Here is a 17,223-nt window from a genome sequence, read left to right as displayed (position 1 = left end):
ATACAAATAGCCCCTGAAGAGTGAACCCAGTCAGTGGCTGACTTTGCACCTCCCTGGAGGCCCCAGAGCCAGCACACCCAGTGGACAGCTTCTGACCAAAGCAGATTACAACTTTACACATCCATAAGCAACACACTCAAGGAGCAGACTCAGAGAGTTCCAAAGCCCCACTGAAGCAAGTCCAGCTCCATAGGGGTGTTTCCTGCACAGCAGCTCTCCCACTTTAGCCACAGCTGGTCCTCACAGCCAGTTGGCCTGGAGATTAACTCCTCCTAGAGGCACCAACAGCAACTAAGGATCAACTACAAGACTGTGTACACAGCCCACACATGGATGTACCTAGAGTATCCAGCTCAGGTGACTGGGGAGGCTGAGCCACTGGGCCCTACAGGACACCTACTACACAAGGCCACTTCACCAATTCCAGGAGACACTGCAGCTCTACCTAAAACATAGAAACAAACACAAGGAAAACACAAGGAAACAGACAAAACAGACAAGGAATCATGTCACAAATGAAAGAAATGGAAGGAAGCAAACTTTTGGATAGAGTTCAAAACCATGGTTATAAGGTTACTCAGGATCTTCATGGGACTTTCAAGGATCTTAGTGAGAAAGTCAAAGACATGAAAAAGGACTAGTCCAGTGGTTCTCAACCTTCTGGTCCTTTAAATACAGTTCCTCATGTTGTGACCCAACCATAAAATTATTTTTGTTGCTACTTCATAACTATAATGTTGCTACTGTTATGAATCGTAATGTAAAAATCTGATATGCAGGATGGTCTTAGGCAACCCTTGTGAAAGGGTCATTCGACCGCTGAAGGGGTTGCGACCCATAGGTTGAGAATTGCTGGACTAATCAGAAATTAAGCATACACTAACTGAAATAAAAAAAATTTACAGAGATTCAACAGTAGAGTAGAGGAGTCCAAAAATCAAATCAACAATGTAGAATATGAGGAACCAAAAAAACACCCAATTAGAAGAGAAAAAAGAAAAAAGAATCCAAAAATATGAAGATAGTGTAAACAGCCTCTGAGATAACTTCAAGTGTACCAACATTCGCATTATGGGGGTGCCAGAAGAAGATGATAAAGAGCAAGATTGAAAACATATTTGAAGAAATAATGACAGAAAACTTCCCCTACCTGGTGAAGGAAATAGACTTACATGCCCAGAAAGAACAGAGCGTTTCAAACAAGAGGAACCCGAAGAGGCCTACAGCAAGACACATCATAATTAAAATGCCAAGGGCTAAAGACAAAGAGAGAATCTTAAAAGCAGCAAGAGAAAAGCAGTTAGTTATGACTGTCAGATGATTTCTCAACAGAAACTTTGTAGGCCAAAAGGGAGTGGCAAGAAATATTCAAAGTGATGAATAGCAAGGACCTACAACCAAGATTACTCTACCCAGCAAAGCTCTCATTAGGGTCAGATAAAGAGCTTCACAAAGAAGAAAAAGCTAAAAGAGTTCATCACTACCAAATCAGTATTATGAACTTTTAAAGGGTATTGAAGAAGAAGAAAAGAAGAAGGAAGAGAAGGAGGAGGAGGAGGAGGAGGAGGAGGAGGAGGAGGAGGAGGAGGAGGAGGAGGAGGAGGAGGAGGAGGAGGAGAAGGAGGAGAAGGAGGAGGAGGAGGAGGAGGAGGAGGAGGAGGAGGAGGAGGAGGAGAACAACAAGAAGAAAATATAAACAATAAAATGGCAACAAGTATATAACTATCAACAATTGAATCTAAAAATCAAAATAAAGAAACAAGAAATCTAATGAACAAAATAAACTGGTCAAATAAAATAGAATCAGAGGTATGGAAGCATGGCACAGACTGATGAATCTCAGAGGGAGGAGGGGAGGGAGAGCTGGAAGAGATTAACCAAAGATCTTACCTATGGACACAGACAGGAGGGTGGTGAGGGCCTGGGGCCCATTGGGAATCAGGTGGAAAGGGACAATGGGGGGGGGGGGGAGAAGGGGACATCTGTAATATTCTCAACAATAAAGATTAAAAATCATAATAATAAATCTCTTAGCCCAGCTGGTGTGGTTGAGTGTTGATCCATGAACCAGGAGGTTACGGTTCAATTCCTGGTCAGGGCATTTGCTGGAGTTGTGGGCTCGATCCCCAGTAGGGGTCATGCAGGAAGCAGGCAATTGATGATTCTCTCTCATCATTAATGTTTCTACCAACCTCTCCCTTCCTCTCTCTGAAATCAATTATAACATAGAAAAAATTAATTAAAAAATCTCTTAACCTAGGGCTAGCATTTGGCCTTCAAACTACTTTTGGGTTTGAGGATGTCTCTAGGATCTTTTCATCCATCCAATTCATTTTCATAAAAAGAATCAGGTCCAGCTGAACAACCTGCTCTGGCAGAAACTGACAGGCTGCTTACTAAAACTGTCTTCTCTTCCCGGGCACAAAGCCATGTATCTGGGTGGGGCTCTGTGACTAGTTCTTGCCACATTTTCACTCTCTCCCTGATGTCTACCTGGTAAATGATGCCAGAGTCATCTTTTTTCTTCTTTTCTTCCACCAGAGTAATTTTTAAAGACACATGTAATAGAGCCACAATATGGAAAGGGCCTGGGACTCTGAATGACTATGTGGAGTGAAACTTCCCTGCTTACTGATATTTGACTGTGATATGGGCAAGAAAGTAATCTTTGTGTTAAGCGACTTAAGATTTGAATTTTTTAAAATAGCAGTTATTGCTACTTATGCTAATAAACTTGCATAGGTGATATCCTAATTGGTGGTAAAGATATTACTAGAAACTAATCCCCTATTTCCTTTGATGATTAACAAATATAATTCCATTCATATGTAACTTACATAATTATTATATTAATACACTAGCTTACAAAAGTTATAACAATTAGAGCATGTGATTTAATGAATAGAAAAATAGTGACTTACCTAGAGATCGAATGCCTTTTTGTACAAGAAAACTGTTCAAAATAGTTGTATTCAGATTTAATATAAGTCCCAGTGCTGGTGTAAGTTTCCAGAAGCCATCCTATGAAGTCAGAAAACAAATTTAACTAACATTCTTGAAATTTCATCACATAAGAAGTTATGGGATGAGTAAGTTTCCAATTATTTCAATTCAGTTTATTAAGACATGTCTAAAATTTTTATTACTGTAAAATCAAAGTTCTTCATATACTAGAGACACAGTACATACTATAGACACTAAATATCTAGTGGCATTTATAAAACGTCTGAAAAAAGGCACATGTGTAGAGATATTTTAAAAATGGTACTATATATTTTTTCTTCTAACAATGCATTGTTTCTCAAAGCAATGTTCCTCAAACTTTTAAATAGCATGATTCCTTTGTTAAACATTAAAAATGTGCCCTTATGATGTCTGAATCATGAACCTGACAAATTTTTACTAAATATAAAATTTTTATGTTGAATATGCTCTTTCAAGTTACTTCCTTGTGTTCACTGTCCCCCACCCACCCCAGCAAAGAACCACTGCTTTTCAGGCTAACCTTTGTCACATGCTTGTGGGAGTGAGGTAAGCTTCCATGTGAGGATTAGACAGACTCTAGGTCTCAGGGGAACCCATACAGGGAGCAGAAAGGAGGGTGATATCACAGGCAGATGCACATGTTAAAGAATCTATGGCCATAATTTGAAAAATACCAGCAGTGATAATATGTCCCAACCAGTATTGAACAGGTGCTAGGTGGTATTTTATCTTTTCAGCCATTCTTTGTGGAGGTATTATTATTATAGCTACTTTGCAGATTGAGGACACTGGAGTACAGAAAGGTTAAGGTACTTGTTCAAAGTTACACAGCTAAGAAGTGGCACAGCCAGGATTTAAGCCCTAACAGTTTGGCTCCAGGGTCCACAGATAGCAGTGGCTGCTATACTGCTACCTATACTGCGTTTATGTACATCTTTCCAGGTTAGGGCAGCTGGGCAACTGTTATTATCTTGTTTAAACCTGAAACCACAATACAATGTAGATACTATTATTATTCCCATTATATGGGTAAGGAAACTGAGGCTGAAAAAGGTTATCTGACTTGCCCCAAATCGCCAAGTAGCAGCATTGGGACTCAAACTTAGTCTTATACAAAATCCAGTTGTTTCTGTTACTCAACAACATCAAAAGAAAAACTACAGATGTGAGAGAGGGCCTTAGTACCTGTGCAGGAGGTAAATTTATTTAATCATTCTGTTTGAGAAGCTAATAAGCACAATCCTAGATCCTGACACATGCTCTAACACAATCTTACATACTGAGTAACATTCCCAGGACCTTCTGCAGAAATATTTAGAGTATGCTTACTAGTATAGTGTTTGTGCTTAACATCACAATGGGAAATTCATGTGACTTGTAGATCATCAGTCCTAGAACCTAGGAAATTAAGGTCTTACCCTTGGCCCATTCAGGGATGCTCATTTTCAGCTGAGAAATATTATCATTCATTAGCATGATATTCTGGCTGAAGGGTTATAAGTAGAGAGACAAACAACAGTCATCATAGAGTACACTGTTTTGTGCAATTGCCTTTTTTAAAAAAATTTCTCAGCAAGATTTTCTCAATGAAGGAAGCAGTGTGTTGATATACTCTGTCACAAGATCCTTCTTAACTCACTGTGGATTGGTCATATACAGTTCAATGACCAGCTACTTTGAGCAGTACTGTTCTCAACTATGAAGCAAATCAACAATAGATGTAGGTGAAATAAGACTAATACCTCGGTTTGCAGACTGAAGAGTTCAGTCCCAGGCACAAAATTCATCCAGCTTTCTTTGCAGTCTATGTCATCCCCGTCGTTTAGTACCGGAAAGCTTGCAGGAAAGTCTCTTCTTGTTATATCAGATTTTTCTACCTTTTTAAAAAGCCTACTTGCAAAAAATCCTGGTGTTTCATCACTTTCTGTTTCAAAAGAACTTAAGCCAGTCAAATATGTATGTGGGAGAGAATCTGATGATGCAGTTCTTGCAGAAATATTTAATGGAGAAGCCCAACATGTTGGAGGAGCCCCATAGGGAGCAAAGCCAATTTGATGCATTGGCTGCTTGTAACTGGTGCTCAAGGGAGCTGAGGAATTTGGAAAATAAAGAGGAGAGGAACCAGGAAGATGATGAAAGCTAGACCCTCCGGTAGGACCAGGGGGAGGAAGTCTAGGAAAAGAGAACAAAGGATTCTGCTGAGGGGGAGAGTCCAACTCAAGGGAACTGTCAGTAAAAGGACAGAGCTTAGGGCCTTCATTCAGTGTAGGGAGATCAGACTGTCTGCAGCTAAATAGGACACCTGAGAAAGCAGAACCAGTAAAAGATCCGAAAGGCGGGTTGTGGGAAGGCAGGCTGGGAGGAGAACCCCACTCAAGGGAAACGCCAGGGCAGCAGTCTGTCTTAAGGCCTTGTTCATTATTAGGTGGATCAAACTGTTTGGGACTAGCAAGAGAACCAAAAAGAGAGCTCCGAGGATAGAGGAAAGCAGAATCAACAGAGGAAGCAGCTAGGGAACTGGTTGAACCAGGGGCAGCAAAGGATTTGGAAAGAGCCACTTTAGGTGAACTGGCGTTTGTAAAATGTGGTTTAATTTCTGTGTGTTTAAATGAATCTACCTGACTTAAGTCCAATGGCCTTTCTACATCTCTACATTCAAAATTCTGTGTTAAAGGTTTTTCTGGTATGTGGAAACCTAAGCTACACTCTCCAAAACCTTTAAAAACTTCCAGCTTAGATGATCTACATTTTATTTTAGTCAAACATTCAAGTTGCAGTTCTTCGTCCCATCCAGAGGATGCTAAAAGAGTCTGCCCAGAAGAAAAAATTATGATGTCAGGGAAAACAGAATAAAATGACCAATCAAGCAAATGCCATTCTTAGTAGCTGACTTCCCTGTAGTCAAGCAATTGCTTATCCCAGAGCATTGAAAAAAAAAAAAAAAAAAAAAAAAGCTATTCAAGATCATTTAAATGAAACACCCTCATTTTATAGGTATGGAATATGAGATTTGGAGAGGATACCAGCAATAAATATATTACAGACCTTAATCTCTCTTAGTTCTCAGAATCACAGAATTTTGAACACCCCTTATTTTACACCAGAGAAAACTAAAGACCATAGAAGTGATTTACCCAAGATTTTACAATTAGCAGTGTCATAGTGTGTAAACTAGCCCTAAAATAAGCTGGTAATTTGAAATAAAATTTTCTAGGCCTTTATACTGTTTTACAGCAATATTTAGAAAATGAGAAAACTGGAAAAAAATTCAAAAGCTTTAAAGTAACTAAGGGAATATACCTTTATACCAGAATATAAACAAAATATATAACAAAAGGGATTGAAAGGTGCTATGTTACTATTATTGTTTGAATACAATTTAAAGAGAATTCCTTAAAAAGTTCATGTAAATAAAATGCAGTTTTATATGAATTACAAGCCCTTGAGGCATTTTGGAATTGGGTAGCCTCTAATTTTACCAATGTAAATGAGCTATTTAGAATTTTCAAGAATCAAGATGGTGGTGCCTCCCACAACCACATCAAAATTACAACTAATATACAGAACAACCATCATTCAGAATCACCTGAAAGGCGGCTGAATGGAAGTCCTACAACTAGAGAAGTAAAGAAGAAAGCACATTGAAATTGGTAGAAGACACATAACGGGCTGGTCCCACACTCATGTGTGCCGTTTTTTTAATTGGGAATTTAAAAAGAGTAGTTCTTTCCCAGCTCAATCAAGTTTTAAGTATAAATTTAAGTAATTAATATTGAAGAACATATTATAAGACATACATTCCAAAATAATAGTTAAAAATAGAAGAAAAGAACCAAGACGGCAGCATAGGTAAACAACTGAACTTGCTACCGCGCACAATCACATTAAAACTACAACTAAAAGACAAAACGAATATCATCCAGAACCATGGGAAGGCTGGCTGAGTGAAAATTCGTAAACCTATGGACAAGGACAGTGGGGGGGGCTAAGGGCAGAGGGTGGGGTGGGAACTGGGTGGAGGGGAGCTATGAGGGGAAAAAGAGAAACTACTGTAATAATATGAACAATAAAGATTTATTTTAAAAAATCATGTTTATCTGTTAAAAAAATGTTCTTAATGAGATAACTGAAAAAGAACAATTACATTAGTGATGGGCTTGACTTATTAAAGTATTTTGTTAAATTACAATAATTAGACAAATCAATAGGACAGAACACCTGGTCCAGAAACAGATCTTAAAACATGTGGGAATCTAGTAGATGATAAAGATGGCATTTCAAGTCAAATAGGAGGAAAAGAAGAATTATGCAATAGATAGTGTTAGAAAAAGTTGGCAGCTACCTGAAAAAGAATAATGTTGGTTGTAGACTTCCTATCTTATACCAGAATAGATTCCAATTGGGTGAAAAATTCAAACATGAAACCATAAAATGACTTAAAGATATAATTAAGGGGAAATTTTTTAAAAAAGCATAATCTCTGAACAGGAAAGGTATTTCTAAGCATGACAAAAAACAAAAATGATACAAGACAAAACCACCAAAAGTGAATTTTAAAATTTACATATAAACTGTTTGCTCTACATAAAACCACAGCACATTTACTAGTAAATAGCTATCCATTTTGCCTGGCTGGTGTGGCTCAATTGGTTGGGCTTCGTCCTGTGCACTGAAAGGATTTGGTTCAATTCCAAAAATAGCTAACTGGTTTGGTTTTTTTTTAATGTTTGAAAAGCTTCCTTTGGAACAGTGGTTCTCAACCTTCCTAATGCCTCGACCCTTTAATACAGTTCTTCATGTTGTGGTGACCCCCAATTTCACTGTTACAAATTGAACATAATTAAAGCATAGTGATTAATCACAAAACAATATGTAATTATATATGTGTTTTCCGATGGTCTTAGGCGACCCCTGTGAAAGGGTCGTTCAACCCTCAAAGGGGTCGCGACCCACAGGTTGAGAACCGCTGCTTTGGAATCTGAAAGGAATGATTCAAAACCTGGCAAAGATAACACACACACACACACACACACAAACTACAGACCAATGTTTCTGATGAATACATATGCAAAAATCCTAAAGAAAATACTACCAAATCAAATTCAACAATACATTTAAAAAAAATGATACTTCACAATCAAGTGGCATTCATTCCAGGGTCATAAGGATGGTTCAGCATACACAAATCAATCAATGTAATACACCACATTAACAAAACAACAGATAAAATTCCTCTGATCTTATCAATAGATGGAGAAAAAAACATTTAATAAATACAACATTCACTTATTATTAAAACACTCAATAAAATAGGAATAAAGGAAAGTACTTCAACATAATAAAGGCCATGTATTACAAACCCTCAGCCAATATTATACTCAATGGCGAAAAACTGTAAGTTTTTCCTCTAAAATCAGGAACAAGACAAGGGTACTCACTCTCACCACTCTTAGTCAACATAGTTCTGGAAGTCCTAGGCAGAGTAATAAGCAAGAGAAAGAAATAAAATGCATCCAAATCAGGAAGGAAGAAGTAAAAGTGTCACTTTTTGCAGATGACATGATTCTGTATATAGAATATCCTAAAGACTCCACCAAAAAACTATTAGAAATAGACAAATACAGTAAAGTTGCAGGATACAAAATCAATGTACAAAAATCCAATGCCTTCATGAATACTAACAACAAAACGTCAGAAAAAGAAATGAAAAAAACCAATACCTTTTGCAATTGCAACCAAAAGAATAAAATATCCAGGAATAAACAAAGGATGTGAAAGACCTATATACCGAACACTACAAAGCATTATTAAAAGAGATAAAAAAGACACAATAAAATGGAAAGATATTCTGTGTTCATGGATTGAAAGAATCAACATAGTTGAAATGGCCATATTACCCAAAGCAAGATACAGATTTAATGCAATCCCCATCAAAATCCCAGTGTCATTCTTTAAAGGAATAGAACAAAAACTCATCAGATTTGTATGGAACACAAAAGACCTTGAATAGCCAAAGCAACGAAGCCAGAGGTATCACACTACCTGACTTCAAATTATACTGTAGAGCTATGATAATTAAAAACAGCATGATATTGGCAGAAAAACAGACACACAGATCAATGAAACAGAATTGAGAGCCCAGATATAAAATCACATATATATGAGCAGGTAATTTTCAACAAAGGAGACAGAAACATATAATGGAGTAAAGAAAGCCTCTTTAATAAATGGTGCTGGGAAAGCCACATGCAAAATAATGAAACTAGATTACAGTTTGTCCCCATATAAAAAAATTAATTCAAAATCTATCAAAGACCTAAATATAAGATCTGAAACAATAAATTACATAGAAAAAAACATAGGTACTAAACTTATGGACCATGGTCGTAAAGAACATTTTATGAACTTGACCCCAAAGCAAGGAAAGTAAAGGTAAAAATAAATGAATGGTACTATATGAAACTAAAAAGCTTCTGCACAGCAAAAGAAACCGACAACAAAACAAAGAGGCAGCTGACAGAATGGAAGATGGTATTTGCAAACAAAAGCTCCGATAAAGGTTTAATATCCAGAATATGTAAAGAACTCATAAAATTCAACATTAAAGAATCCAATTAAAAGATGGGCAGAGAACCTGAATGGACACCTCTCCCAAGAAGACATGCAGATGGCCAATAGACATATGAAAAGATGTTCAACCTCACTAGCAATTAGGGAAATGCAAATCAAAACTACAATGAGATACCACCTCATACCTATTAGAATGGCTATTATCAACAAGAAAAGTAATAGCAAGTGTTGGAGAGGTGGTACAGAATGTAGACTGCTGGTGGGAATGTAGACTTGTACAGCCACTATGGAAAACAGTGTGGCAGTTCCTCAAAAAAATTAAGAACAAAATTACAATATGACCCAGCAATCTCTCTCCTGGGTATATACCCAAAAAACTTGAAAACTTGTATTCACAAAGATATATGCACCTTTATGTTCATTGCAGCATTATTCATGGTGCCAAGACATGGAGACAACCAAAGTGTCCTTCAATAAAGGACTGGGTAAAGAAGATGTGGTACATATATTACTTAGCCATAAGAGAGAATGAAATACTGCCATTTGCAACAACATGGATGGACCTTGAGAATATTATGCTCAGTTACATCAGTCAGTCAGAAAAAACTAAGAACAATATGATTTTACTCACATGTGGGATACAAAACTGATACTTGTGGAAACAAACAGCAGTGTGATGATTGTCAGAGAGAAAGGGGTGAAGGGATTGGGAGTGAAGAAGCCCTAATATATGGTGACAGAAGATTATTTGACTTTGGGTGGTGGGCACATAGTGAATGTACACAACTTGCATAATAGAAGTGTACACTTGAAACCTATCTCATTAACCAATGTCACCCCAATAAATTTAAAAATTAATTAAAAATTTAAAAATAATATGTTTATAATAGCTAATTTAATATCTTTGTTTACTACCTTTATTATACCTTAATTTCTGGTTTTGTTTTTATTGATTGACTAGAGGCCCAGTGCACAAAATTTGTGCACTGGGGGGTGGTGTCCCACAGCCCAGCCTGAACCCTCTCCAATCTGGGACCCCTGGGGGAATGTTCAACTGCTGGTTTAGGCCCAGAGGTCGGACATCCCTCTCACAATCCGGGACTGCTGGCTCCCAACCACTCGCCTGCCTGCCTGCCTGATTGCCCTAACTGCTTCTGCCTGCCAGCCTGATCACCCCTAACCACTCCCCTGCCAGCTGGATCACCCCTAACCACTCCCCTGCCAGCCAGATCACCTCTAACCACTTCCCTGCCAGCCTGATCACCCCTAACCACTCCCCTGCCAGCCTGATCAATGCCTAACTGCTCCCCTGCAGGCCCAGTACTCCCCAACTGCCCTCCCCTGCTGGCCTGGTCGCCCACAACTGCTCTCCCCTGTCGGCTATCTTCTGGTGGCCATCTTGTGACCACATGGGTGCGGCAATCGTGTGTGAGGGTGTGACAGTCAATTTGCATATTACCTCTTTATTATATAGGCTTTTAAAAAATATATTTTATTGATTTCTTACAGAGAGGAAGGGAGAGGGATAGAGAGTTAGAAATATCGATGAGAGAGAAACATCGATCAGCTGCCTCTTGCACACTCCCTACTGGGTATGTGCCTGCAACCAAGGTACATGCCCTTGACCGGAATCGAACCTGGGACCCTTGAGTCCGCAGGCCGACGCTCTATCCATTGAGCCAAACCAGTTAGGGCTATTATATAGGGTTTTGCTCCTCATTATAGGTCATCTTTTCACTTCTCCGACTGCGTGGTAATTTTTAAATGGACAATAGACATGTGAATTTCTCACTGTTGAGGTACTGAAAAAGTTTTAAAATCCCTTTACATTGTTTTAGGCTTGGTTATGGTACATAGTTCAGTTATTTGGAAATAATTTTATTCTTTTGAGTCTAAAGGTGGGATGAGAATAGCTTTAGTCTAGATCAGCCGTGGGCAAACTACGGCCTGCAGGCCGGATCCGGCCCGTTTGAAATGAATAAAACTAAAAAAAAGACCGTACCCTTTTATGTAATGATGTTTACTTTGAATTTATATTAGTTCACACAAACACTCCATCCATGCTTTTGTTCCGGCCCTCCGGTCCAGTTTAAGAACCCATTGTGGCCCTCGAGTCAAAAAGTTTGCCCACCCCTGGTCTAGATCCTTTGGTAAAGCACTTTGACTAGGTCAATAGCCTTCTGGGAGCTCTGTATGGAAATCTTTCCACATAGGCTGTGGGAATGCAAGCCATTTCTGACCCTGTGTGAGCTTCATAATGATTGCTCTACCAGCTTCTCCTTTCTTATGGTTCTTTCTCTAGCCTCGATTTTTACTTCCCACATACTCTAATCAGGCCTCAGCCAAGGACTAGAAAGGAACCCTCCACAGGTCCCTGGAGCCCATTCTATGCCAGTAATTTACCTCTTAACCTTAGCCACTTTGGTCTCCCTGATCCCCACTTACTCTGTCCCCCTCACTCAGAGGCACTATCAGGCTGTTTTGGGATCTAACATCCTTGGGCTATTGGCTGGGGACTCTTTCCAGGTAGTGAGCTAACAATATAGGACTCAATTCATTTGTTTTCTTCTCTAAGGGATCACTGTTCTGCTCTATCCAAAAGCCACCAGTTCATATATTTTGTCCAATCAAATATATATATGTTGTTTAAGGTGGGAGAATACATCCACTTCCTAACTGCATCCTGTTACTCCTTCATGGTCAGTTGCAGAGTTTTCCTCACTATTTAAAATTTAAAATGCACATATTCTCTGTCCTTTGAAGTCTGCTTTTAGAAATATCTCCTACAAATACACTACAACACATGGGAAATAACACACATAAAGGTTATTCCTGTAGCACAGTTTGTTACAGGCATGAAATAAACTTAAAGTCCATTGACAAAGGACTTGGCTAAATAAATTCTAGCACATCCATATGATATAATGCTATTCAGCCATAAAAATAAGGAAGTTGTTCTTCAATATATTTCCAAGGCATAGAGCAATGTGCATAGTATATACACTGTATATAGTACACACATATGGGAAAATTCACATTTAGCTCATATATGTATGTGCTATCCTGGAGAGATTTCACAAGGATCCAGTAACCATGGGTACTCTGGGGAGGGGAACTGGGAGAATGAGGACGTTTAGAAGGATTCACTTTCTCCCCTTCTATACAGTTTGGATTTGAACCATGTGATTATGAGAGAAACAATTTTACTAAATTAACAAAAATAAGGTCATACTTTCCAGCATGATTCTCGATTGACCAAAATTAGTCACTTTGCTCCTCTCTCCCTTCAAGTTCCCAATCTTTAATTATGTTTAATCACCTTCATCTACAAGGGACAAGGAAGGCCCTCAAGAGAGAGAATGCTGAAATATAGGACTGGAAGGGCTCTAATTTTATTTGTAATACTCTATTTGTTGCTAACAACAGTTGAAGTATTGAATTTTAAAAATAACTTACTTTATGTGCTATCATGTGATCTCACTCAGTTGTGGAATATAATGAACAACATGAACTGATGAACAAAAATAGACCCAGAGATAGAGAAGCATGGGACAGACCATCAAACTTCAGAGGGAAGGAAGGGGAGGGTAGTGGGTAAGAGATCAACCAAAGGACTTGTATGCATGCATATAAGCATAACCAATGGACACAGACACTAGGGGGGGTGAGGGCATGTGCTGGGGGGGAGGGGTAGCTGGGAAGAGGTCAATGGAGGAAAATGGAGAGATATGTAATACTTTTAAACAAAGAATTTTTTTTTTTTAAAAAAACTTACTTTAAAACTTAGATCAGAAGTTATTTTTATAAAACCTCTATCTTTCACTTTGCCAGGAATATTCCAGGGCCTGTTCTCTGACTGCCTGTTATTGATCTAACTTGAAATCATTCGAAATGGAATTCTTTTCGTGTCACATTTTGGTAAGTAAAATAAACCATGAGGGACAGTCACAAAGGCTTGAATATTTTTGCTAAATTTGATGGTTCATTCAGAAAAAATTATTGTAGCTAAAATAAACTATCAAGTCATCAATTTAATTTGTAACATAAATTTTCATCCTAAAGGTTTGGATCTGGAAGTATTAATATCCAAAGCATTTAGCACAGAGAATACTGTCAATAATATTGTAATAACTATGTATGGTGTCAAATGGGTACTGGACTTATGGGGTGATCACTTTGTAAATTATATAAATGACTAATCACTATTTGTACACATAATATTGTATGTCAATTGTAGTTGAAAAATTTTTTCACTGTCTTAAAAAATCCAAAACATTTGCAAAATTAGTATGGAATAATTCATTATCACACTATAGTAAAACCCAAATAAAGTTAGAACCAATTTCGAAAATAAATTAAAAAATTTTAAAAATAACACGCACTATGAGAAAACAGGTAGACACAAAGAAGGAAATAAACATCACAGATACTCTCATATCCAATGTCCATTTGGCATATATCTCTCCAGACTGATTTTGTGTGTTTGACCCATATTTAAAATAAATATACACTTTCAATGTCCCATTTTGACAATAGGCTGTCTTGTTCAAGAAATGCAGTTGATTATGAGTTGTGCATCATGAGTTTTGCAAAACATGGCACTCAAATGGCTCCTTGTGGGAGTAACAAAGAGAGTACAGGATCAGAGTCCCTCAGCATGGTCCCTTTCCTGTTCTTTGACAATCCCTGAGCTACATTCCCTGAAATGGAATATGGAAGTTCCAGAATGACCATTGCAGCCTCATGCTGATGCTGTCAACACATATAGTGCCTATGGGTGAGGCTGTGTCTGGCTCAACTTACCATTGTGATCAGCATAAACACACCTCCTTCCTTACTACACTCTCCCAACAATTTGTGTGCTGTTTTTAAATTTATTTATCTTTTGAGTTGGCAATCCATGCCTATGGTATAAGATTCAAAATATCCAAAAGGGTGCATTGGAGCAATCAAGTCCCTGCAAAACTTCCTGGTCACCCCGTGATCTGCTCTAGAAATGAGTTCTGTCACCAGCTCTGAGTGTCTCTCCCCAGAGGGGGTAAATGTTCAAAAAATTTAAAATAAGGACATGAACAAATAAGCAAAAAAATGTCCATTCTTTAATTTTTGTTTTTCCATATGGAGTAATATGTTATTCATACTGTTTTCCACCTTGCTTTTCCTACTTAATGTATCTTAGGGAATTTTCCCATAACAGCACATGAGGACACCTCACTTTTTTAATGTGTATTGATTTAATTTTTTAAAATATGTTTTTATTGATTTCAGAGAGAGGAAGGGAGGGAGAGAGAGATAGAAACATCAATTTTGAAAGAGAATCGTCGATCAGCTGCCTCCTGCACACCCTGTACTGGGGCTGGATGGAGCCCGCAACCCAGGCATGTTTCCTGTCCAGGAATTCAACTGTGACCTCCTAGTTCATAGGTCGATGCTCAACCACTGAGCCACACCAGCTGGGCAACACCTCACTCTTTTTATGGGCTGTGTAGACATTGTACTACACTGCACAGAGTTTGTACTGATCTCCTGTGCCCTCAGCTTGTGGTTGGGTGCCTGTTTTAACACCCTTTCTAATGATGACGACAGCTCACGTTTACTGAATACCAACCAAGAGATAGGCCTGCTCTACTGGCCTATGTGCATTAATTCCTGCACCCTGCATAACAACCCTGTGTGGCAGGTTTTCTACTTTCAATAATCTCCCTTTTTTTTTATCTTGTAAACCCAACGGATAAAAGACTAGATCTCATTACAGTTTTAATTTGCATTTCTCTTAGCCACAGTGAGGCTGAGCATCTTCTCTTATGTTTAAGAACCACATTATTTTCTTATTCATGATCAAACCCTTTGCCTGTTTTTCCCTGGAATGATTGATCTTGTTCTTAATTCATAGTTCTTTATATATTAAGGAAATCAATCTGTCTTTGGTGAAAATGTTTTTTCTCAGTTTATCACTGTCTTAGGATTTTTGTCAATTTTATTTCTCTAACCTGGATACCTGAAAGCACTGTCTTGTTCCTTTGCTTTTGAATATGCCTTTCAATTTTTAGTTAAGTCACATTTGTCAATTTCTATTATATCTCTGGCTGTAAAAGCCACAGTATAAAGCACTATAAACTTTAAGACACATTGGTGGTGAACAGTTTATTTCTGTGTGACAGTTTATTTGTCTGTGAATGAAGCAGAACCATATTTGTTCCCTTTTTTGTACTTTATAGCTTTATTTATATACTAGAGGCCCAGTGCACGAATTCATGCATGGGTGGGGTCCCTCTGGGTGGCCTGAAGGGATTGGGCCAAAACCTGAAGTCCAACGCTGCCTGCAGCTCCTACCTGCTGCTCCCGCTCATCCCAGCCCCACTGTGCCTGCTATGGGCTCGTGCCCAATCAGTCCTGATCAGGAGAGGCTCACACTGCAGCAGCAGCACTCGCCAGCCATGAGCCCTGCGTCTGGCGCCCTCCCAAGGGGTGGGGCCTATGGGATTGGGCTGAAACCGGCTCTCTGACATCTCCTGAGAGGTCCCAGATTGTGAGAGGGCACAGGCCAAGCTGAAGGACCCCACCGGTGCATGATTGGGCTGGGGAGGGACCACAGGAGGGCTCCAGGGCATGTCCGGCCCATCTCACTCAGTCCCAATTGGCCAGACCCCAGCAGCAAGCTAAACTATCAGTCAGAGCATCTGCCTCCTGGTGGTCAGTGCACATCATAGCAACTGATCAACTGGTCGACTGTCTTCCCCTTGGTGGTCAGTGCATGTCATAACGACTGGTTGACCATTTGACTGTCTGCCCCCTGGTGGTCAGTGCACGTCATAGTGAGCAGTTGAGCAGGCTTAGCATATCATTAGCATATTATGCTTTGATTGGTTGTTCAGTCGTTCTGCTGTTTGGTCTATTTGCATATTACCCTTTTACTTTATAGGATGGTGACTTCCTCAGTTATTAACAGCATTTTTATAAATGTACAAATGTTTGTATATATATATTCTGCACATACAAGTAATAAAATTACTATTTTAGCAAAGGGCTCCCCTCACTACCATAAAAATATGAAAACATAATACCAATCTATGTGGTAATTAATATTTACCTGTGATATGCTGGCGTTTGGGTGCTCTTCCTGCCAACTCATGTACGGCAGAAAATCTACATCTTCTTTGGCAATAAGTTCCAAAATATTTGGGGTATTAGGAAAAGGTGACTCATTACCATCCTATATTGAATCACAATTAGATAAAATAAAACAGCTATTATCAAATGAAATGATTATTATACATCCTAAAGTCCTGTGAATGTTTGGTTTGGAATATGTGTGGTTGTCAGATTGGATCCTGTGTCCTGGGCCACAAGTGAGAGAGAAAGAGGCAGAGAAGACAGACGTTTTTAGTTGAATGGCTTTCCTCTTTTATTTATTTATTTATTTTTTTGTAATTCTTGCCCAAGGATATTTTTCCATTGGTTGCTATTTTTTATTTCTTTAGAGAGAGTGGAAGGGAGGGGGAGAGACACAGAGAGAGAAACATCGATGTGAGAGAAACACATCGATTGGTCGTTGGGGATTGAGCCCGTAACCGAGGTATGTGCCCTTGACCAGAATCGAACCTGGGACTGTTCAGTCCACAGGTCGATGCTCTATCCACTGAGCCAAACCGGCCAGGGTGAGTGGCT

At 38.8% G+C, this 17,223-nt stretch overlaps 1 protein-coding gene across 9 annotated transcripts in view; it reads right to left on the bottom strand.

Annotated features, from left to right (window-relative positions):
- Window positions 1-17,223, bottom strand: part of PARP4 (poly(ADP-ribose) polymerase family member 4) — a 126,103-nt gene that overhangs the window by 17,629 nt on the left and 91,251 nt on the right. For all 9 annotated transcript variants that reach the window (XM_036298619.1, XM_036298620.1, XM_036298618.1 and 6 more), the window contains 3 exons: window positions 16,646-16,768; window positions 4,728-5,795; window positions 2,922-3,021 (listed from right to left, as the gene is read on the bottom strand). In XM_036298619.1, coding sequence (XP_036154512.1) covers window positions 2,922-3,021; window positions 4,728-5,795; window positions 16,646-16,768 — 1,291 coding nt within the window. The remainder of the gene's footprint in view (window positions 1-2,921; window positions 3,022-4,727; window positions 5,796-16,645; window positions 16,769-17,223) is intronic.

This window comes from Myotis myotis, unplaced genomic scaffold (genome assembly GCF_014108235.1).
Source record: "Myotis myotis isolate mMyoMyo1 unplaced genomic scaffold, mMyoMyo1.p scaffold_m19_p_3, whole genome shotgun sequence".
Classification (NCBI taxonomy): domain Eukaryota; kingdom Metazoa; phylum Chordata; class Mammalia; order Chiroptera; family Vespertilionidae; genus Myotis; species Myotis myotis.
The sequence above is the reverse complement of the archived record's forward strand: the minus strand, read 5'-3'. Positions and strand labels throughout refer to the sequence as shown.